We start from the raw sequence: 21,247 nt of genomic DNA, 5'->3' as shown, positions 1-21,247 counted from the left end.
TATGATGATGCACATCCGCTGTCGTCGCGGTCGTCGCGGTTCAAGCATTCAGTGTTCCTGAGTGACGGTGACAGTGACAACTCCCTTGTGACTGTCTTTTTGACGGGCGACCACGATCGCGCTACGACACCAAACTCTGTCTACTACCTACCGTTGCGATACTCTTCTACCTTTTTCACCGCTCCAAGTTCACTGACCAAATCCCCTCGTACCACCAACACCACCCAAAATGAGCGACCGTCTCTCGCAACTCCAAGAGGCTGTTGACCAGGTCAGTCCGTCTTCTTCTTCCTCCCCCCCCAAACCCAGCGGGACATTCCATCTATGCCCCCACTACCTTTGTCCAAATCACCTACTAACCACATCCCCCCCTTCCAGCTAATGGAGCAATTCATAGCCACCTACTTCTACATCGACCGACACCACGACCTCAAGACCTTCAGCCCCAAAGACACCATCGCGCCCTCCAAAGCCGACCAGCCGCCCGAAGTTGACACCCTCCCCCCGGACGTGTTCCAAGCAGGGCAGCTAGAACTTGCGCGCGACCTGATCACGCGAGAGCAGCAGATCGAGTACCTGATTTCGAGCTTGCCGGGCCTCGATAATAGCGAGCAGGACCAGTTGCAGAGCATCAAGGAGCTCGAGGAGGAGCTGAATGTGGCGGAGAAACAGAGGCAGGAGGCGGTCAAGGAGAAGGATGAGGTGTTGGTGAAGTTGGATCAGACGTTGAGGAGTATTAGGCGGTATTGATTGTTGAGGGGTGAATGGGTTGAGCATGCATAACATGAAAGGGACGGTGCTGGTAATGAGGTTTTGACATTTGGGAGTTAAGCGACTACGGGTATGCTTTCTTTAACATGATGGCATTTGGGATCACGGCGTTCAGGGGGGGGAATTACGAGAAGGAGAAGGACACTTGGCTTTGCGTCACATAAATTGACTCTCGGTTGAAGGATGGGAAAAAAAAAATCCAAAGTTCTCAGCCATCTATCTACCTATATGCAAAGTTGAACTCCGTGCTCTACCTATATGATCTATTAGTGCCGAGCCGTACGCCACTCACTGCTCCCTGTAATTACACCTATCTAACCTCATTCCTCATCCTTCTTGAAGAGCTCGGGGAATACCGTCCGCAACTCCTGCAAAGTGCTTATTTGGTACTTGGACGCCGGCGTCTTGGGTGGCGTCACGCCCTCCTCTACCAAGTGCGCCGTCGTCCACCCCAGCTCTTGCGCCTTTTTGCAATTCAAGTAGGAGTCATCTAATCACCATGTTAGCTCGTTAGTACTCTTCAAATAACAGCACTTCAGACAACACAACAGGAAGGACCAAGAAAGAGACTAGGTAGGTACTCACCAACAAAGTAACAATCCCCCCACCTGTCCACGACGTCCGCCTCCCGCATCGCCTTTTTAAACATATCCTCATGCGGCTTGCAAATCAGCGGCGTCTGGCTATAATCGCAGTACGTGATCCCCTCAAAGAAGTCTTCAATCTCCAACAACTTGACCACCCGTTTCGCGTGGTTGATGTACGCATTGGTAAACAGCCACAGCTTGACCTTGCGCTTGTCAATGTCCGCCAACAGCTGCTTGAGCGCGTCGCTCGGCTTGATGATGTTGTCCAAGGGTAACGCGTCGTCCACCTTGGCGTTGTACTCGAGCGGGTCGATCTGGTGGTGCCGCACCAGTCCCTCGATGGCCAGCCCGTAGTTTTGGTAGTACTCCTTGTGCAGCCGGACGGCGTCCTCCCACGGTAGGTTGAGGTGGCGGGCAAAGTACTGGTCGATGAGGTCGGCCATTAGGTCGTGGACTTTAGCGCCTGTTTGGTTGTGTGAGTGTGAGTGTGAGTTTTACATCAGGGTATGGGTTGATAGATGTGGGTGGTTCCTTCAGTTCACTCACTCTTGGGATAGAGACAGTTGTCAATGTCACTGTACAAGGACTCTGGTTAGTCCTGTGGTTTCAATGACTCTCATATATCAGTTCAGATTGCTGCGTATAAACTTACAAGAAAAAGACAACGCGGTTGTCCGCCGGTTGGCTAGTGCCGTTCGTGGTGTTTGTTTCTTGGGCCGCCATCGTCTCTGTGGTTCTGGGCTCCAGTGGTCTAGTCTTTGCGTTGTTCAAGATTCACTGCGGATTTGCTGGAGATGAGGAATTGATTGTCCTTTTCTGTTTTTGTGGTTGTTGGACAGTAGAGATGTGGTATTGCAATGTTGGTTCCCGTCTGGTTTATATGGGAGTGAGTGGTGGGTGTGTTGGTGAAGTGAAGTGAAAGTGCCAACTCAAACTGCGAGTTCGTTGTGATTTGTGTATAAGTGGGTGCGTGGCTGTCAAAAGGATGCCGTGTGCTTGTGTCCTTGAATCTCCCTAAAGATGATTGTTTTCTTGTTGATATACAGATGATTGTCTAGAAACCTTTTTTTTTCCCATGAATGAAACAATTCAACCAATTTCCATCCTCTTTATGTACTTGATCGTGTGACATCAAGCATGACTGACTTTCCATGCGGTTCCTCCGTCTCCTCCCCAGACTCGTCGGACATTGATCGTTCAATTGACTCAGGCCGATGTCTCGTATCCTTTTATCCGACAGCTGGTGGCAGATGGTGGCTACCAAGGTTCATCTAGAATGGCCCGTGCGCCCTTACTGCGTAGGTTGTCGCCAGCGGGCCTGGCCCAGCGCGCGCCGCCGATCATAAGTGACCGGGGGGGGGGGGACGCCAAATTGTGCTCGGAGCTGCCTCGTCTCGGCTGCTTAGTTCTGTCTTCAGTTCGTTCAAAGTTCAAACTCCATTTTTCCTTTTCCATTTCCACTTCACCAACACTTCACTTTCGTCCAGCTCTGCACTTCACCGTCTTCTGGTGGTCTGTAGACAGGCAACGAAGATTTGTATTGTTTTGTTCACCACCGCTGCTAATCAACACGTGGTATAGGGATTGGAATAGCGCATCAGTTGCTTCTTCTTTTCTTCTTTTCTTCGTCATTCGGCTGTGCCATCTATATAGACAGACACCGTTACGTTATCCATTACATACAGTTGGCATTCGGTCAATTGCTCGGTGTACTGAGCTGGGCTTTCTACTTGAAACACTTCCAACCTTTCGACGGCCAAGGAGAAAAAAACAGATGGCCGGAGGACCGGCAGTGGCTGCAATGCCCGCAAGAGGAGGAGGGCCGCTTGGAGGGACAATGGGAGCATCGACTTCCTCAAACTCATCACTGATGGCAACGCTCAAACCTGAAGAGCGTCATGAACTCGAGCAGTACGAAAAGATCCTGCGCTTCCGCGATGAGGTGGTCAGCGGTACACACCCGCGCATTAAGCCAACACATGTTGGGAAACCGACCAGCGGCCCTGGGCCAGTCCCTCCAGCCAATGCCTCCTCCACCGCTTCGGCAGGCCAGGCGCCTGGGGGACCAAAGCCGGCTGTGAATGGGAACCGCGCAATGACTGATAACTTGCAGCAGGCAAACCTCAAGAAGCCGGCGGTGACTCTGGGTGGGAATGTGCTGCCTGGCTTGGGGACCTTGTCCAACTCTTCTTCTACAACTGAGCAGTCCAAGCCGAAAGTCGAAATCAACCCCATCTTGTTGGAGAAGTCGGAGGACTTGATCAAAGCCGAGATTCAGCTGCAAAGACAGCGGATCGAGCGTTCTCTCCGCGAAGACTTTGAGCAGCGGAAAGTGTCCCATAAGGGCGCCCTGCAGCCGTCCGAGCAGCCTGCTGACTTCGACATTGCCGATGTGTTGGCCAAAGCATTGATTCTGGTTCAAGCAAATGCCGCTCAAACTACTACTGATGACACTGTTGCTAACGCTTCAGCTTCGGGCGACTCGTTCGATGACAACACCTTTTACTCGAGCCAACACGGCACCCCCGACTCGCACCACCAGCTAGCTCGCGTTCCTAACGAGTCCGAAGACGAGCAGATGCGCGACGGCTCTCCCTACGAACCCGAGCTAGACCTCGAACCCCTTGCGGTCCCAGCCGCCAACCACCCCAAGCCTCCTCTCCCGAGTGCGCCGGCAGCACCTGCAAACCAACCGTTCAACGTAAACGTGCCGGACACGTCGAGCGCGGCTACAAGTGTCAGCAGGGCTGCTCGCCAATTCCCCCCGTCCGAAGCTGTCAGTTCTCGTGACAGTGGCCCGGCAAGTCGGTCCGAAGAGTCGACGACCCATACAGGAAAGGAACGGGGTGGTGGTGGTGGTGGCTCGCGAGACTTGTCGAGAGTTAACGAGCAGCTATTGAGACAGGCGGTAGGACCTGCGGGGTCACCAGTTGTTCGTGCCCATAATCTTTCCCCTTTCGCACCCCAGCCATCCCGTGTCTCCCCCTTGCCTACTGCTGCTCTTGAACAGCCGATTGCTCTATCGGAGACGGGCGGTCGTCGGGCCACTCCGCCTCCGGCCCAGGGGGTTGCTGCTCTCAGGAAGCAGCCCTCAGCTGTCTCTAGCCCGGAAAGCTCACCCCACGGAGGAGAGAGGCCCGGGGAGAGGAAGAAGAACAAGAAAAAGAAGAGAAAGGCAGATCGACTTGCCGAGGCCGCTGCCGCATCGCCGTACATTAAGCCTGAACCGCGATCCCCATCTCCCATGTCAGCTCCCCAGTACACACGTCCGGCCAAGCGTCAGAAACAGGGGCAGCAACAACACCACCACCAAGGACCTGATTATGATGATGCAAGGTATGGACAGCCAGGTTCCGTAGAGGGTGCCTATCAAGAGCGCCTGCAGCCAAGAGTACAGAGGGAGGAGCGGGTTGTGGGATATGAGCGGGAAATCGACCCTCGTCCGCGTCTCGAGGGCGAGCCTCTGCTCGCCACCCCCAGGTATGAAAGGGTCTACTACGATGATCCCAGAGCACCATTCAGTGGTGGTCGGTTGCCCGGCTCGCCAGGCATGCATCCTTCCCCTTACATCCCCCGCGAGGTGCGCGTGGCACCGAGGAACGTGATTTACGAGGTTCCTCCGGCAGATGATGGTTATTATCGCGATGTTCGTGCTGCTTCAAGGATGAGCATGCGCCCAGCAGCGTATCGTGAGCGCTCTTCACGATCACCAGTTGCGTACGAGCGTGTTGCACAGCCAATGGCTCCTCCTCCCAGGATGCCCGCCACTCGCATCGTTGTTGATGCTTTCGGCCGGGAATACATCGAGCCGCCCCGGCCCCAAAGTGTGGTTGCAGATAGACCCGAGATTGTGTATGCTCGCCCGCCGCCGCCGCCGCCGCCTCCACGTGCTGTTACCCGGAGGCCTGAAGGCTATGATGACGAGGTAATGGTTTACGAACCAACTTCACCCGGTTATACTCCTCAGCGACGTGTCATTGCTCAGCCAGAGTACGTTACCCCTGAACATAGAGTGTACAGGGAGCGTGCTTATTCCACTCACCCCATGGCCCCACCGTCCGGCGACTACGTGCCGTCCAGACTGCGGCCTGTTGTCGAGACGCCTCCGGACTACATCGCGAGACCGGGTAGCGTTCGTCCGCCGATGGATCCCCCTCGCTACGAGAGTGTTGCAGCTTACGACCTGCGGGCGGTGGACGAGCGCCCGCGCGAATACTATGGCGGCAGAGCAGCTAGTGTCCGGCCAGTGGCAGAGGCAGTCCGCTACGAGGCTCCTCCTCCTCCTGCTCCTCCTCTTGGTTACGAAAGACGCATGGGAGGAGAGCCGAGCCTCAGGGAATATGCCACGATTCGTTCAGCAAGCGTCAGGCCACCCCCTCTTGATGCGGCCTCTAGGTATGAGGTCAGAGGCGACTACGGAGCAAGGCTGGGAAGTGTGCAGCCGGAGATGGTCGGTCGTGAATATCAGGGACGTCAGGAGTTACGAAGGGAAGTTATGCATCCGCCTCCGCCGCCGCCGCCGGTGGGAGGGCGCGCTTATAGCGTGTTTCCGCCCGAGCAGCCGCCTACTCAGGTGATGCGTGGAGATGGTGGTGCGTATGGGGATGAGAGGTATTATGCAAGGCCACCGCCTGCCCAGCAGCAGCAGCACCAGGAGGATGATGAGGTTGTTTACTTGGACCGGCCTCCCATGCGGGATGTTTATCGGTAATAAGATTGGGGTTTCATGAGGAGGGAGAACCCAAAAGATGGAACCTGGACGTTTTGGTAAATTCAAGGCAGGGACGGGCTTGAAGGGAATCGGTTGGTTTCTGCTTTTTTGGAAAACATGTGATAGAACTAGATGTTCTATCCTCAACGTTACTGATGTACATCTTTATTCCCATATGGTGTAAAGCGAGTGTGGAGTATCAACTGGCAGGATAGCTTGTTTGTACGAGGAGACGGTATATATTATATAGGTAGCGCGGATGAGGAAACATGTCATATTACCAGCGTCCAAAAAGGAAACATCAGCGCTATGGGCTGCAGAGTATGAGCAGGTATTACCTATAGGTGTATCACAAAGTTGAATCAAGCAAAGAAAAAGAAATCTGAAGAAGAAACGACGAGCCAGACAAAGTCAAAGCAGCAGTTTGCCCACGTAGTGTATATTATGTAAACAAGTCCATCCGTCGTAAATCTTTCACGTAAGTAGGGGAGGAGGAAGTACTATTTATCGATCGACGCTTCAACGTCGGAGATATATCTATCCGTTTTGCCCCGTTTCCCCCGCCGTTACCCGTTACCCGTTGGCCGTGGCCCGTTGTCCGTCCCGTTCGGAAAATCGGAACTGCGGGATCCGAGCAAGTTTCAGAACAGCCATTCAGCGGGAGTCCAGCAACAACGTCATTAGGTAAATACTCACCTCACCTTCCGTCACCTCCAAAAAAAGTATCTAAGGAGATTCCAACGACTCCACTGGAGTATATAACATCCTACTGCGTAGTAGTGTGGTTTTCCCTGTTAGTTCCCGCCGAGCCGCGCGGTAGTTTTGATGAGCACCAGTGCCTACACTGGTTTGCTGTGCTGTGATGGAGTAATGAATGGAGGGAGGGAGCACAGATTCTAAGCCTCATCTTTTTTTCCACTTTCACTTTTTCTTCTTCTTCTTTAACTTCACTTTTGATGATACGAGGTTGTCAAAAGGTCAAGGTCTTTTCTTCTTCCTTCCTTTTTCTTCTTCCTTCCTTCTTTTCTTCTTCCTTCCTTTTTCTTCTTCTTCCTTCCTTTTTCTTCTTCCTTCCTTTTTTCCTGGTGCTTGCTTGCTTGCTTGCTTGCGTGCTTGCTTATCGAGTTGCCAAAGGTTAAGAAAGGTGGTTTGTCATAGGTTGCCTTAACCTCACCTTGCCTTGCTTTGGTCTTTGGTTCTTGGTCTTTTCTGTGGAAAAAAACTTGGACAGTGAGTGGTGTCGGTCCTTGATATTTGGTCAGTGGGAACTTGACCTGACTGCATGACAGGCGAGAGGTAAGGCAAGACAAGACAGGGCAGGCGAACGGTAAGGCAAGGCAAGACAAGACAAGACAGGGCAAGACAAGTCGGGGTACAGTAGGTAGGGCGAGGTAAGGCAGGGCAGGGCAGAGCAGGGTAAGGTGAGATGCTCGGTGAAAAGTCAAAGTCAATCAATTTTCTTGGGGGGGGTTCTTGGGGGAGGAGGGGGGTGTTGTGGCAACTTGGCCACTTACTGGCGAGGATGAATGGACCTAGCCCTGTCAGAACTTCCTGAAGACAACCTTGGTTCGAAAGACAGACAGGTTGATTGATGTTGGGGTAAGTATGTACGTTGCAAGTTCAGTTGCATGAGAGGCTTCCTGGCCAGCAGAAGGGGAAAAAAAAACGGGTAATGAAGATCTTGGAATCAACGGATCTTCACGAGGCGGCATATGTACACTACACTACGCTATACTACAGCTTGGCGGCGGCGGTTGACAGGTTGATAGGTGTGTGTATCAGAGAGTAAATCTGTAGATCAGGGACAAGGGACGAAAGGAAACGAAAGTCGGTGATCTTCTTCCGTTTATCATCAAGGTGTAAGTCGGGCAAGGAGGGGGACCTCGGTAAGAGAAAATAAGAAAAGTTAAAAACTAGCCAGCTCTGTCTGTCCACTTGGCGACAGAATTGGATGTTTTCTATTTTGTTTTTAGTAACGAAAAAGAATCTGGCATTATTTTGCAGTCCGGTGTTTGTCCTTTATTCAGCAGCCTCAGTCTATAAACGAGATGAAGGACCTCGAATCTTTGCTGACTGTTGTTGTTGTCGTTCTACCCCTTTAGAATGAAGTATGAACCCCCTGCTCGCCTGCCGGCCGAACGGTTCAAGATTCGAGGAGGCTCTTGAACCACCCCCCCATGGCAAACAATGAAACAAAACAAAACATTGAGGGGTTCGGGGACTGGGACTGGGACTGGGACAGACAGGCATAAGGATCGTACCTTTGCATGTGATTACCTGTACATGGGACTTGCGTTATGAGCCGGCGAACCCAGATTCAAGCAAACAAGAACAAGGCGATGTAAGGTAAGTCAAGTGCGGTACATATATGCCCGTATACCGAGCATTCTGGACATCCCCAACTGTATGTAACCTTGTTGAACTTGATGCTTCAGGCCTGAACGATGTCAGGCAGTTTTCAGGCAAGGCATTGGAAGGCTAGACTGAGGTACGGTTGACGATCCCTTCACTCTTTGGGGCAGGTATTTTCGGTGAATTAAAATTCGTTGAACAGTTGAGGGTTGTTGTGTCGTTGTTGACGATAGGAGGTGGTCAGCATTGGATAGGACGGAGGTTAGCTTGTTTTGATCAGGCCTGGTTGATTGGTAGCTAAGGCCAGATGCCGAAGGACGGGAGTTGACCACTTGCACACCACCCACACCCACACATCACACACACACACACGTATCCACATTCGAGGATACCCTGGGGGTTTAGTGTGAAGGGGAAAGCCAGTGAGAAGTTGAAGAAACTGAAGAAGGGACAGTTTGAAGTTTCAAGTGTGCAGTGTGATGTACAGATGCAAGTACATAGTACAGTAGTGTAGTGTAGTGTAGTGTTGGGCTTGACTGGCCTCGATATGGAGGAATGGAATGGATGGAGCTGTCCATTCCCGTCCGCTCGAATGTCTTATACCCAAGTATCTTGGTACATAGCTTGAGCTAGACGACGACGGGAAAGGTGGCTCTTGAAGATACCTACTGGAGCTTCTTCATGCCCCATGTCGGCCTGTCGGCCTGCCTGACTGACTGCCCTGGCCATTTTGGATGCTGACAGCGAGTGATACGACCATGGATGAAATTGGAGATGGGTGCCCTGGCGTGTGGTGTGTGGTGTGTGTGTGTGTGTGTGTGTGTGTGTGAAAAGCTGCCAGAGCACACTCGCTGCTGCACACTTCCCTTGCAACGGCACTGCACTGCACCGCCTACGCAGGTGCTGAGTGGCTGCCCACTTTTGCCCGCTGGTTGAACCAGTCACGATGGAGCAGACCTTGAGGAATGCACGGACCAACTCAGGCTCAACTTCCACTTCCAACCTGAGTCTGTCTCCATTTAAATGAGCTGTCCAATGGCGCCCGTCGTGCGGCGCCCTGGGAGATCCACCGCTGGGCGTCTCCCGATGTCTCCACACTCCCTCCACAACCCATCCACTCTACTACCGTGCAATCTGGTCCGTGCTCCCTTCAGTCGGTCGCTCAGCTTCCATCTCCCACACTCCCGTCCCCCCAGACTGAGAGACTGAGTGGGTGGCCCGGGGACTCTCAAGTCTGACTGCCCGTGAGGTGTGTGTGTGGACTCGCTCACTGAAGTGGACTGCCTGCCCGCCGCCGTGTGCTTCCATTGAACTGCCCTGCAGTCTGTATTGGCCTTTGTGCTGCCATTCCACCTTGAGCAAGCCAAGCAGGCCACTCTCGAGCCACTTTGAGCACCCCGACCACCGACTGGAATCCGTATCCTACAGCACTACCTTTCTACAAGCGGCAGTTTCTCCTCTTGCCTGGTTCCTCCGCGTCCGTCTACCTATCTTAACTCTATTCTCCTCCACCTTTCCCCTCCCCCCCCAACCCGAACACCACTCACTCTGCTTCTGCATACATCAAACCAAAGGAAAAAGAGCATCCCACTTGCTTCTTTTCGCATTCTCTTTTCCTTTTTACCAATTGTCAAGTTCTTTGAGATACCCCCTTTTTTTCTCGTTTTAGTTCTGCGATTCCTGGCACGAGCCTTGCCGCCCTCTCCGAAGCGCTCCCTCGCTCCCACCCCCCTCCCCAGTCGTGTCCAGCCATCATCATCACAAGCAGCAGCACCAGCACCAGCAGCAGCACCAAACAGCGTAGCAGGAGGACCGACAGTAACAACAACGAGACGACATACAAAACCAGCATACATCATACGCCTTTGCCCCCGTTACGCTGCCCCTCGTTCGTTCGCTGTGGTCTCCCTTCCCACCCCCGCCATTATCCCCCGAACGCACCAGCAGACACCACCACCACCACCACCACCACCACGACATCCGACGAAAGGCAGCAAGCAGTGTGCAAGAGGGCCAGGTACCTCTTTACCTACATAACACAACCAACACAACAGATACGGGCACCGGCAACGAACGCCCCTCCTCCTTCGGCCTCTCTCTTTTCCCAGTATAGCCAGCGCGCAGTGGCCTCATTTCCGGGCATACTGCTGACCTGACCTGGCCTCCCTGTCGCCCTTGTCATTCAGCCTGCTTCCCAGCCGTGCGCCTTCAGTCGCTCGACCACGATGAATAAACTAGCAAACATGCGTCACTGGCCTGAGAGGATGAGTCCCAACTTTGGCATGTCGCGGTCGTCAATGGGCATGCCGCAAATAATGCACCAGCCCAAGATCGCTCCCCAGGGTCCTCCACCAATCTCGAATCCCCAGCCTCCCGATGCCATGATTCACTACACGTTCAACGTCCACTTCGCCTCCGATCTCGCTGGCCCCGACACCGAGGACATCCTCCACTCGACCACGGACGCCGTTCTGAGATGGACACATCCCGAGGACGCCCCCGATGACGTTCCCGTGTGGCAGCTCCCTGTGCACACCCAGAATGTCGAGAACCTGCGCCGCCGTTGCGAGGACCTCACCACCAACCCCATGCCCATCGAGGCCCACGTCAACGCGACCACTCCCAAGAATGGCCGCAACCAGATTGTCACCGTGACTCTGTCAGGCACTGCCGATTGTGTTTACAAGACTCGGGAAACCATCTTGAACGAGACGCCCTCTCTGATGGTGGGTTATCCACGTGTCCCATCTGTTTCTTTGTGACCCTTTATGCTAAGTTAATCTTGTCCAATAGCGCTGCACCCATGTTGACGTTGACGGCCACTTGGTCGCCGATCTCACAGAGGGCCGCCTGAAACCGTCCGTAACCGCCTTCCTGGATGAGGTCTCCAAGTTCTGTGGTGTTGATATCTTTCTTCTGGGCCCCAAGCTCACTCCCCTTGAAGACGGACTGAATGGAGGCTTGTCCATGCGCAGAGACCAGCGTTGGAGGGTCGCCATCTACGGCGACCACATTTCTGCTGAGCACGCCAAGTCCCGTGTGCTTATTAAGATCGACCAACTTGTAGGCACTTCTAGAAAGAATAATTGTCCCGTGATATCGAATGCTTGCTAACAACATAACAGCTTGGGAGAATCGTTGATGCTGTCCAGATCGATCTAAGCGTGCAACCGCTTCTGTGTGGCCGAAACCGGAAGAACATCAAACACATCGAGTCTGCCACCAACACGGCTATCTACTTCCCTCCGTGCTTCTCCCACGCCTATGGATACTGCCCCCCTGGTGCCTTACGCCGTAACCCCGACGAGGTCTTCATCACTGGCGAGACCCCCGAGGCCATTTCGCAGGCCAAGACGCGGATCCATCAGATCCTGACGACTATCAGACTCTTTGTCAAGGATGTTACCATCGCCATGCCCAAGATTGATAGCATTTTGCTGGGTCGGATGGACAAGGTGCGCAAGATTATGGAGACCAACAGTGTCTTCATTATGCTCCCTCCGCTTGCCTCCAGACAAGGCACGATTCGTTTCCAGGGCCCCGAGAACCTCCATGTCGAGCGTGCCATCCGCGAGCTAATGTCATTGGTAAGATTTTGCTCCCTTTAAGTGTATTTCTGGACTAGCTTCCAAATTAACCCCTGTTTCTAGGCTGGCCAATTTTACCATGCATCCTGGTGGATCAACCAGCCGGATCCTCGCCTGCTTCCCAGCGCTCAGGAGATTCGAGCCTTGCTCAGCGATGTTTGCGCCAACTCTGATGCCGATATCGCCTTCGACAAGGTCGCCTTTACGCTTACTGGCTCTGATGAGGCCGTCAAGGAGGCTCTCCAGGTCCTGTCGGACATCAAGTTCGTGACCACAGTCCAGCACCAGATTCGTGTCAAGATTGAACTCGCCAATGAGCACAAGGAATTTGTGAGCGGCAAGAAGAACGGCAAGATCAACAAGATCATGAGCCACTGCAATGTTCAGATCGTTTTCGACAACTTTGGCGAGTACAACTTCAACATTGACGTCTTGGCACACAACTACACCTCGATGAAGGAGGGTTTGACTTTGGTGGAGCAAGAGATGCCCGCGTCCATTTCCTTCCACGTCCCGGACCAGTACCATAAGCGTATCATTGGTATCGGTGGCCAGCATATCCAGCGCATCATGAAGAAGCACTCCGTGTTTGTCAAGTTCTCAAATGCCATGGATCGGGGTAAGTCTACTTGACCACCGTATACTATAATTGATGAAATCCTGTCTGCTAACGTTCAATTAGGAGGAATGGGCCGTGATGATGATGACAGCCGTGTTGACAACGTCATTTGCCGGACTCCGGCCCGCAACGCCCAGAATCTCGAGCTCGTAAAGACCGAGATTCTGGAGATGGTTGATCGTGAGGTATGTGGTTACACTCTTTGAGGTATACCAATTCAGTAATTGACTCCCGAATAGGACTCTGAGATCACCACGCAAACCGTCAACGTCGATCGTCTATACCACCGTCAACTCTTGGCCCGTCTGCCCGAAATCGAAGTGCTGGAAAAGAAGTACAACTGCAAGATCAGCTTCCCCAGCACCGAACAGGCTAGTGATGAGGTGACTGTTCAGGGACCTCAGTGGCAGGTCCCCATGTGCGCTGACGAGTTCTTGGTAAGCTTAGAGCCGCCGATCATCCTGGAAACAATCGAGTCATAACTAACGGTACTGCTATAGGGCATGGTTCCGGACAAGCATGAGGTGGTTTTGGAGCACTCGGAGCCTTTGGTCAAGTTCCTCGAGTCCCCTGAATTCCTCCAGAACATTGTTCCCAAGCTGAAGTCTCAGCATGAGGTCCAAGTCTCTGTGCACGAGAATACCGAGGACCGCGCAGCTGATGCCGCCCCCACGGTCACTTTGCTGTGGGCCTTTACCCGCAACAATGCCGGTGGCCTGCGCGACGCTATGGATTTCCTCCATAGCCAGTTTGCTACGGCTGGTATTGAGCCAGTCGTCATCAAGGGTGCCATTCCCCGTCCCCGATCTGACACGTTCGAAGAGGCACTTCAGTACTTCGACTCTAAGATTCTTCAGCATGTGGCTGCCCCTGTTGCTACGGATGCGCCTGCGACGCCTACGTTTGGCGAAGACCTTGTCCGTGAGCGCAGCAACATTTTCGACCGCCTCCGCAAGCCCGGAAGCATGTCTCTTTCCTTCTTGGACCGCAGAAAGAACAGCTCTCACTCTGCAACCAATTCGTTCTTCAAGGGTTCCGCCAACGTCTCCAAGACTTCGTTGATTTCGATTGAGTCATCCCGGAGCTTCAACGCTGATCGTAACCCGTGGAACGATAGCGGTGTTAACCTCCCGGATGACGATAACAACCCTTGGGGCACTTCGCGTGTATTCGAACCCAATGGCCTTATTCACAAGCTGGCCATTCCCATGGGTGGAGATTCTACTCCACGCCACGGCACCCGCCATTCCGGCGACAGCGGGCGCCCTTCTACGTCTCATTCTACGAATTCAGGATACCCCGGCCCTCTTTCTGGGCCATTTCGTTAAGTTCATTCCGCTATCGAGATTTTAGACTTATGGATCGTTTCGTCACTTGCGAGGAAAACAAAAAAGAAAGAAATACCCCTACGGCTGGATATACCCAACGGCGTACAATACCCCGGTAGTTGCTCTTCTGCATTTGGTCGGCTGCGTTCTTTGTCCTTTTTCCTCTAGTCTCTTGTTGCATTTCTTTTCCGATCCTGGCTCTCAGAGGGGCAATGAATGATGGGGGGGTTTCAATGGCTTCGTCTGGCCTTTTTTTGCGAAACGAGATGATCACGCGCTGTTTTTACCGGGGTGGGTAAAATCATGAGACCGTCTCGCCTTTACGGGAAACCGGGCCTCCGCAAATTGATGGGGAACACGGGTTTTGCAAACAGTAATCTCTTTGCCTCTTTATTTCACGTCAGATGAGGGAAGACCAAAATGGCCATCATGTGGGACGATGGTTATGTGACAGGATGACGGCCGCGCACACGGGAAAGATACCTCTACAAAGATACCACTTTGAGTTTTTGCACGCACGAAAGTTTGTTCCGACCTTTTTTTGTTGTTGTTGTTTCCGTTTTAGTATTACTATATCCTTGCGTTTCTTGGTTCGTATCTATCTGTCTTACGTCCTTTCCGTTTTTATGTCTATCGTATATCAAATACCACCTAGCGTTTTGGCTTTTGAAGCGGAAGTCTTATCCCTTGGATCCGTCTGTCCTGACTGACATGGCACGATCAAAATTGCTTCCGCTCCTAGTTGTTCTATGATTGTCATGCGGGTTGACAGAGCGAGAGTCCGCAGGAGGGCTTATATGGAACAGAGTAAGAGAAGGAGTAGGTGCGAAGCTTTAAAGTCATTTGGTGGATGAAAGATTACGTTTTGGTAAACGTCCTGGGTGGTGGGATGAGATGTGAAGAAGAGAGTTGGTGGCAGACAAGGAAATAACAAAAGAAACAAAAGAGAATCTCTAGATACCCAGCGAAATGAGGTAGTTTGGCGTTGCAATTCAAACAGTTTTCACGTCTTGGTCAAGGCTATAGCAGTGGTCTGTTTGTGTGAAGATGTGGTTTTTGTATGTCCATCCACTCACTGTACTCAGGGGCACAGATGGAAGCGACTGGAGCTCAAGGGAAGCCAACGAACTCTCGATCAAATCAGATCAGAAAAGGGGTCAATGATAAGATCAACCGTTGGGTAAACAAGACAAACAAACAAACAAGCTGCCCAGCCCTGTCTTGCGCTGCCCTACCAGGCAAAGCCTAGAGGTACTGGTAGAGGTGTAGATCTTCCATCCTTGGTTCCAATTCCCGTGGCTGTCTGCCCTGGCCACCTCTATGTCATTGAATTGCTGTAGTGTAATGGCGGCTCCAGTCGGGGAATTGGGGGTAGGTAGGTAGCCTGCACTGTGGGGTGCTGCTGTTAAGGCACCCGCTGTGGTCGCGGGGCGCAGGCGCTAAAGCGCGTTAAGGCGCCCAATGAATGGCGAGGGCGTCCCCCTGATGCCGCGGGAATCATCACTGGTGAATTGACTCAGATATCGGCCTGTAGGGTGGTCAAGTTAGCATGGACTGCCCTAGGGGACCTGATGCCCCATGGAACCCCCCCCCCCACTGACAATGGAACCTGGAACCAAGGAACTCAACGAACTCAAGCGTGCTGAAGAACCCGCTTGGCCCACGGACAGGCACCTCGTCCGGCCATCCATTCATCACTTTTGATCGACAACCGAACCGCGTTCTCCCTTCCACCGTCCGTGACGCCGCCCCCGGGTTGCTTCGAATGATACTACAGACCAGACACCTTGACGGAAGAAAAGCCGCAACTCTGGCCGCCGAAACAAGCACCAATACCACCACCACCACCACCACCACCACCACCACCACCACCGCCGCCGCCTCTCGGTCATCCGTCGTTGAGCTCGTCCAGGTCCGAGAGCCTTCAGTGGCCTGCTCCGTTGCTCCCCTGCCGTATCACGTCACCGATGTCTACCATTGCTGATGGGGATTGCCGCTACCGATTTCTCAACCCTTAGCATATCCACCAGTGCATGCCACTGCTCTGTGTTCATACCATTGATTCTCATCGCCCAGTATGGATCGCCAAAGACGGCGTGAGTTTGCAGTCCTTCCTCTCTTCCCGCTTTTCTGTTCACTTGGGGCTGTAACTTGGCTCTTTGGCTTTTGTTGGGCTAACAATTCGTAGGTGAGCTGCGGGCGCTGAACTCGAGGGCTTGGAACGGCGAGAAAGGTACGATTTACGAGCTTCTATTGCGCCCCCCCGATAACCAGTCGGCCCATTGCTCACGCTCTTCACTTCCAACAGATCTCTTTCCCGTCAGCAAGTCCCTCGACTCTACCCTAAAGAAAAACACTGCTTTTATCAAGCGTCTCCGAACCACCATCTCCGCCGCCACCCAGAGCACCTTCCTCCAGGAGATCCGCACCGTCAGCCTCTCCAAATACCTTTCCGAAATCATCTCAGCATGCTACGAGGGCCTCTGCAAGCTCAAGTCTCCCGGAGACATCGAGGCCGGCGTCGAGATCGTCAGCGCCCTGCACCAGCGATTCGGACCCGCCGACTTTACCGAACACTTGGGCTGGCTTCTGGGCAAGGGCATGGCCACTCCTGATAAGAGTTTCCTCAAGACCCTTACCCCCGAGGCGAGAGAGAAGGAAGAAAAAGACCGCTTGGTTCGACAGCGCGTTCTCCTCCGCGTCGTGACCGAGCTCTGGCTTGTTGATGTTCTGCGGACCCTGGACGATATTGCTCGCCCCGACGACGCTACGAGACCGACCACGGGAGCCAGAGCCGAGCCGAAGCCGCGGTCTTCTTCCGGCAAGGGAGGCGGTGCCGAGCCCTTTCCACTCGAAGTTCTGAAGGATCTCTTGAATCACGATCGAGACCACGCCAACCTCCCCTTGCTCGTCATCTTTGTCAAGGCTTTCAGTTGGGATATCTTGGGCATCAAGGCTGCGGGCCAAGATGGTCGTAAAACCGTGGAGGAGGATGGCGCTACCAAGGGCGCCGAGGAGACCGAAGGCGACGGATCCGAAGACAAGGAGGAAGGTGCCGGCGCGGATCAGGACGGTCCCTTTGCCCCTCCTGAGTTGCAGGAGCGCTTCAAGAATATCCTCAAGCGCTACTTTGAGGACGTCAAGGGCCACCTTGTTCGGGACCAAAAGGCTATCTACAACCAATCGCGCAAGAATGCGGAGGCCTATGTCAAGTCGGGAGAGGTCTTTGAGGATCGCCAGTCAAACTTTGAGAAGCAGGTCAAGGCCCAAGAACGTCTCGTGGCCAATGCGCAGGTTATTGCCGATATCATTGGCGCGGAGATGCCCGAGTTGAAGGATACTGATGAGGGCAACGCCGCGAACGGCACAATCGGCCTGGTCAAGGCTGGTGAGTACCTCCGTGGACAGGGTGAGGGGCCCGGAATCTGGGAGGACGAGGAAGAGCGTCGCTTCTACGAAAACTTGGTTGATCTGAAGGGCAAGGTCCCTGGCATTCTGCTTGAAGAAGTTAAGAAGAAGAAAGCAGATGACGAACAGGTGGGCAGGAAGATTGACCCTGTTGAAGCCGCGGAAGCTGCCAAGGCGGCCGAGGCTGCTGCCGCCGATGACCAGTCTATTGCTATTGCGAACAAGACAATTGGCGCTCAGGTTGACGCCCTGCTTGTGCGCCTTCCTGAGCTCATCAGCAAAGACGCCATTGACCAGATGGCTATCGACTTCTGCTTCCTCAATTCGAAGGCGTCTCGCAACCGGCTCATCAAGGCCTTGACCGATGTGCCCAAGGGACGTACCGATCTCCTCCCGAACTGGGCTAGGCTCGTTGCCACGCTTGGTCAATACATGCCCGATATCCCCAAGGGCCTCGTTGACTACCTCGACAATGAGTTCCGTAGTCTTCAGCGGCGCAAGGAAAAGGAGTTTCTTGGGCAGGTCAGGCTGAGCAACATTCGCTACCTGGCTGAGCTGACCAAATTTGGCATTGTTCCGGAGCACGTTGTCTTCCACTGTCTCAAGGTCAGTTTGGATGACTTTTCGCGGATGAACATTGAGATCATTTGCAACCTGCTTGAGAACTGCGGCCGGTACCTGCTGCGCAACCCGGAGACTTCTCCGCGCATGGCTTCCTTCTTGGAGACGCTGCAGCGCAAGAAGTCTGTCCAGCATATTGGACAGGCCGAGAGGATGCTCATTGAGAACGCCGTCTACTATGTTGATCCGCCGCAGCGCCCTGCCATCGAGGTGAAGGAGAGAACGCCTATGGAGCTCTTCATCCGCAAGTTGATTTATGGCGATCTCACCAAGAGGAACTACAGCAAGATCTTGAGGCATATTCGCAGGCTGCACTGGGAAGAGAAGGATGTCGTTGCGATTTTGCACAAGGTCTTCTCCAAGCCCGGAAAAGTCAAGTATGGTAACATCCATCTCTTGGCCATCCTGTTGAGCGCCCTCTACAAGTATCATGGCGAGTTCGTTGTCGGAGTCATCGACCAAGTGACCGAGTCTATCTGCCTCGGCCTGGAGTCGAATGACTTCAAGTTCAACCAGCGTCGCATCGCTGAGGTCAAGTACCTTGGAGAGCTCTACAACTACAGAATGCTGGAGCACCCGGTCATCTTCGACACCATGTACAAGATCATGACGTTTGGTCACGGCGGCCCGCCCGTTCCAGGCCGCGTCAACCCCTTTGATTTACCCGATGACTTCTTCCGCATTCGCCTCATCTCCACCATCCTTGAGACGTGCGGTATGTTCTTCAACAAGGGCGCTGCTGGCAAGAAACTCGATTTCTTCCTCTCCTTCTTCCAGTACTACATCTACACGAAGAATCCGCTGCCCATGGACGTCGAATTCCTCGTCCAGGACATCTTCGCCCTCACCCGGCCGCAGTGGAAGCTTGCCTCCAACCTGGAGGAGGCGTCCAAGGTGTTCCAGCTGGCCATGGTTCAGGATCAAAAGACATCTGGAGTCGAGAGGGTCGTCGAGCCGGAGGACAACGATAGTGACGTGTCCGACGATGAAGACGGCATGGTCCCAGATGAAGATGAGGACGACGAGTCGGACGACGATGATGGTGGCGAGGCTGAGGACAACGAGCAGCAGGATAACACGTCGAGGTACAACAGCGAATCTGAAGAGGAGGAAATTGTCGTTACCAGACAGCAGGAGGAGGTTGATCCCGAGGAGGAGGCTGAGTTTGAGCGCGAGTTTGCCAAGATGATGGCCGAAAGCCTGGATTCCCGCAAATTCGAGCGCAAGCAGCAGTTTGACCTGCCGCTTCCCATCAAGCTCAAACCTCGTGAGTCTACGGCTGTTGGCGAATCCTCTGCTGCCAACGAGGCCGGACCCTCGGAGGCTCCTCCCTCTGGGGAGAAGATGGCTTTTTCGCTTCTCACGAAGAAGGGTAATCGCCAGCAGGTACGTGACCACCCACCAGTCCCACACATAGGAGTCCAGTACACTGACAACACATACAGACTCGCACCGTTGAACTGCCTTCGGACTCGCACTTTGCTATTGCTATGAAGAAGAAGCAACAGGCGGAGAAGGAAGAGCAGCAGCGCATCAAGAACCTTGTCCTGAACTATGATCTCCGGGAGAACGATGATTATGAGGGTAACGAGAAACTCAACGCTCATCACCATAACCGCTCCGATCTTAGGTTGAACAAGGAGCGGGGTGGACAAAGAGTGAGAAAGTTGCAGCTTAGTGATGTTGATTGGTAAGTTATTTGTTATTCGTGGCCATGACTCAAGCAACATGAAATGCTAATGGGAGGAACTAACAGGACTTGATCATGATCTTTGAGCGAGAATACGTACTATTCTTCAAAACTACACCACCGTGGAGACAAAAGAGCGCATCGCGTTCACCACAGTTCGACGGTTTCTCTTGCAAGCAAGCAACAAGCTTACACAGCAACACAGCAAGCGAACAAGACCACGTGTAGCTTGATTTTCCAAAAGCAGTTCACAAATCAGGATCAGCAACTCACTCGCTGGACTTCATGTCTCATTCATTTGGAGAGAGAGCAACAAGTACAGAACAGCACAGGCCTAAGCCAACAAGCACCATGCCTGCCGGCCGACCCCGAATGAGTATACAAGCTACTACATCGTTTACTCGATGGTAAGGCGCTGAGCAATGGCTGTCGATGGCGGGTTAGCATGGGGTGAGTAAGTAAGTGTTGGAAAGAAAAGTGGATGGAAGTGGCTAAGGAAGGAAGGAAGGAAGGCGGAAAGAAAGGGGTGATGGGAAGAGAAGGAAGGGGTGACGCAGACGACCAACCAGCCAACCCTTTCAAGCGAGCGAGCGGTACCATACCGGCTATTTTAGCGATGGAACTTCTTCTCTTTTTTTTTTTTGTTTATCCAGACTGGATCCGGGTTATGTATGCTTCCAGCCTTTCCGGGGTGGGTGTATATTGACCGTTGCATGGGATTGACAGGCAGACAGGGTCAGTTTTATTGGTCATATCGTTCCAGTCCAAATCGAACCGAACCGCTTGGTGCCGGTGCCGGTGTCTGGGAGGAAGTCAACTACAAAAGGGCTACCGACTTTTCTGGGAGGGAAATTCTTGAGTTTGCTTCAGTTGGGCTGAGTGGGCAAGGGTAAATAAAGTTGACAAGGAAAATTGGAGGGAAGAGAGAATGCGTTGAAGGGCGAAAAAGAATGAAATAGAAAAAATAATAGAGAAATAAAAACTGGGGGTATTTGACGATGAGGATCGCGAACAAGAAAATCGAGCGAGAAAATGATATAAAGAGGAAAGAAAAAAAAAAATACCAGATAGGTTTCTAGCATTCGTTCGTCATGAGTGGTGCCTGAATGGATTGTTGCATACGTACACCTTTGTTGTGGTGTAGGTCCGTAGCTTGTAGCGAGCGAGCGAGGTAAGTTCAGACAAGGTAACTAAGTCTAATATTTAAAGTCTAGCAACGGGTCATTTCTTTTCCAAACCTACTACATACACTACATTACCTTTAATAACTACCTTAACCGAAGCGGGCAAACAAACGGGCTATCATGAATCATCTATATCGATAAACAGAGTTAGTAAGTAGCGTAGGTAGGGGTAGGTAGCCAACACAGCGGTAACATCCGTAGGTACATATTTGCTAGCATCGACGACTGGACCACGATCACAACCGACTATGAGCACGACGGACCATGAGCACGGGCACGAGCACGAGTATAAGGTTGTGGACGGTAGTGCACGGTAGGTATTGTACACATATAATGTCCGATGGGTGGTGTAACCGTGACCTACCCATTTATCCATCTATCCATCCATC

General features: G+C 52.9%; 5 protein-coding genes across 5 annotated transcripts; 4 read left to right on the top strand and 1 right to left on the bottom strand.

Moving 5' to 3' along the window:
• The first annotated feature begins 35 nt into the window (after nucleotides 1-35).
• Nucleotides 36-1,033, top strand: NCU05263 (hypothetical protein). Its single transcript, XM_956735.2, has 2 exons — nucleotides 36-271; nucleotides 379-1,033. Exons 1-2 carry the CDS (start codon nucleotides 230-232, stop codon nucleotides 748-750), a joined length of 414 nt encoding a protein of 137 aa, XP_961828.1. The 5' UTR covers nucleotides 36-229; the 3' UTR covers nucleotides 751-1,033.
• On the bottom strand, nucleotides 953-2,522 carry NCU05264 (pyrimidine 5'-nucleotidase). Its single transcript, XM_956736.2, has 4 exons — nucleotides 2,011-2,522; nucleotides 1,905-1,933; nucleotides 1,357-1,821; nucleotides 953-1,261 (listed from the first exon to the last, which is right to left on the bottom strand). Exons 1-4 carry the CDS (start codon nucleotides 2,079-2,081, stop codon nucleotides 1,092-1,094), a joined length of 735 nt encoding a protein of 244 aa, XP_961829.1. The 5' UTR covers nucleotides 2,082-2,522; the 3' UTR covers nucleotides 953-1,091.
• A 235-nt stretch (nucleotides 2,523-2,757) lies between these two features.
• On the top strand, nucleotides 2,758-6,400 carry NCU05265 (hypothetical protein). The gene has a single exon (XM_956737.3). It carries the CDS (start codon nucleotides 3,133-3,135, stop codon nucleotides 6,067-6,069), a length of 2,937 nt encoding a protein of 978 aa, XP_961830.3. The 5' UTR covers nucleotides 2,758-3,132; the 3' UTR covers nucleotides 6,070-6,400.
• A 3,469-nt stretch (nucleotides 6,401-9,869) lies between these two features.
• Nucleotides 9,870-14,963, top strand: NCU05266 (KH domain-containing protein). The gene is made up of 7 exons (XM_956663.2): nucleotides 9,870-11,147; nucleotides 11,215-11,484; nucleotides 11,547-12,008; nucleotides 12,072-12,627; nucleotides 12,691-12,812; nucleotides 12,867-13,064; nucleotides 13,128-14,963. Exons 1-7 carry the CDS (start codon nucleotides 10,647-10,649, stop codon nucleotides 13,953-13,955), a joined length of 2,937 nt encoding a protein of 978 aa, XP_961756.2. The 5' UTR covers nucleotides 9,870-10,646; the 3' UTR covers nucleotides 13,956-14,963.
• A 712-nt stretch (nucleotides 14,964-15,675) lies between these two features.
• Nucleotides 15,676-20,734, top strand: NCU05267 (nonsense-mediated mRNA decay factor). Its single transcript, XM_956664.3, has 5 exons — nucleotides 15,676-16,051; nucleotides 16,144-16,188; nucleotides 16,264-19,370; nucleotides 19,430-19,674; nucleotides 19,741-20,734. The coding sequence occupies exons 1-5, from the start codon at nucleotides 16,033-16,035 to the stop codon at nucleotides 19,745-19,747; spliced, it is 3,423 nt and encodes a 1,140-aa protein (XP_961757.2). The 5' UTR covers nucleotides 15,676-16,032; the 3' UTR covers nucleotides 19,748-20,734.
• The last annotated feature ends 513 nt before the right edge of the window (nucleotides 20,735-21,247 follow it).

The sequence above is a fragment of the Neurospora crassa genome, linkage group IV (assembly GCF_000182925.2).
Source record: "Neurospora crassa OR74A linkage group IV, whole genome shotgun sequence".
In the NCBI taxonomy this organism is placed as follows: domain Eukaryota; kingdom Fungi; phylum Ascomycota; class Sordariomycetes; order Sordariales; family Sordariaceae; genus Neurospora; species Neurospora crassa.
The sequence above is the reverse complement of the archived record's forward strand: the minus strand, read 5'-3'. Positions and strand labels throughout refer to the sequence as shown.

Excerpts from the sequence above, each read along its gene's own strand:
- NCU05263 (XM_956735.2), top strand. The coding sequence starts at position 230 with ATGAGCGACCGTCTCTCGCAACTCCAAGAGGCTGTTGACCAG. Across the intron at positions 272-378 it reads TCCAAGAGGCTGTTGACCAG|CTAATGGAGCAATTCATAGC; the intron begins GTCAGTCCGTCT and ends CCCCCCTTCCAG.
- NCU05267 (XM_956664.3), top strand. Across the intron at positions 16,189-16,263 it reads GGCTTGGAACGGCGAGAAAG|ATCTCTTTCCCGTCAGCAAG; the intron begins GTACGATTTACG and ends CACTTCCAACAG. Across the intron at positions 19,371-19,429 it reads AGAAGGGTAATCGCCAGCAG|ACTCGCACCGTTGAACTGCC; the intron begins GTACGTGACCAC and ends CAACACATACAG.
- NCU05266 (XM_956663.2), top strand. The coding sequence starts at position 10,647 with ATGAATAAACTAGCAAACATGCGTCACTGGCCTGAGAGGATGAGTCCC. Across the intron at positions 12,628-12,690 it reads CTCAAATGCCATGGATCGGG|GAGGAATGGGCCGTGATGAT; the intron begins GTAAGTCTACTT and ends ACGTTCAATTAG. Across the intron at positions 13,065-13,127 it reads TGTGCGCTGACGAGTTCTTG|GGCATGGTTCCGGACAAGCA; the intron begins GTAAGCTTAGAG and ends GTACTGCTATAG.
- NCU05265 (XM_956737.3), top strand. The coding sequence starts at position 3,133 with ATGGCCGGAGGACCGGCAGTGGCTGCAATGCCCGCAAGAGGAGGAGGG.
- NCU05264 (XM_956736.2), bottom strand. The coding sequence starts at position 2,081 with ATGGCGGCCCAAGAAACAAACACCACGAACGGCACTAGCCAACCGGCG. Across the intron at positions 1,822-1,904 it reads CAACTGTCTCTATCCCAAGA|GCGCTAAAGTCCACGACCTA; the intron begins GTGAGTGAACTG and ends ACAACCAAACAG. Across the intron at positions 1,262-1,356 it reads GGGGGATTGTTACTTTGTTG|ATGACTCCTACTTGAATTGC; the intron begins GTGAGTACCTAC and ends CATGGTGATTAG.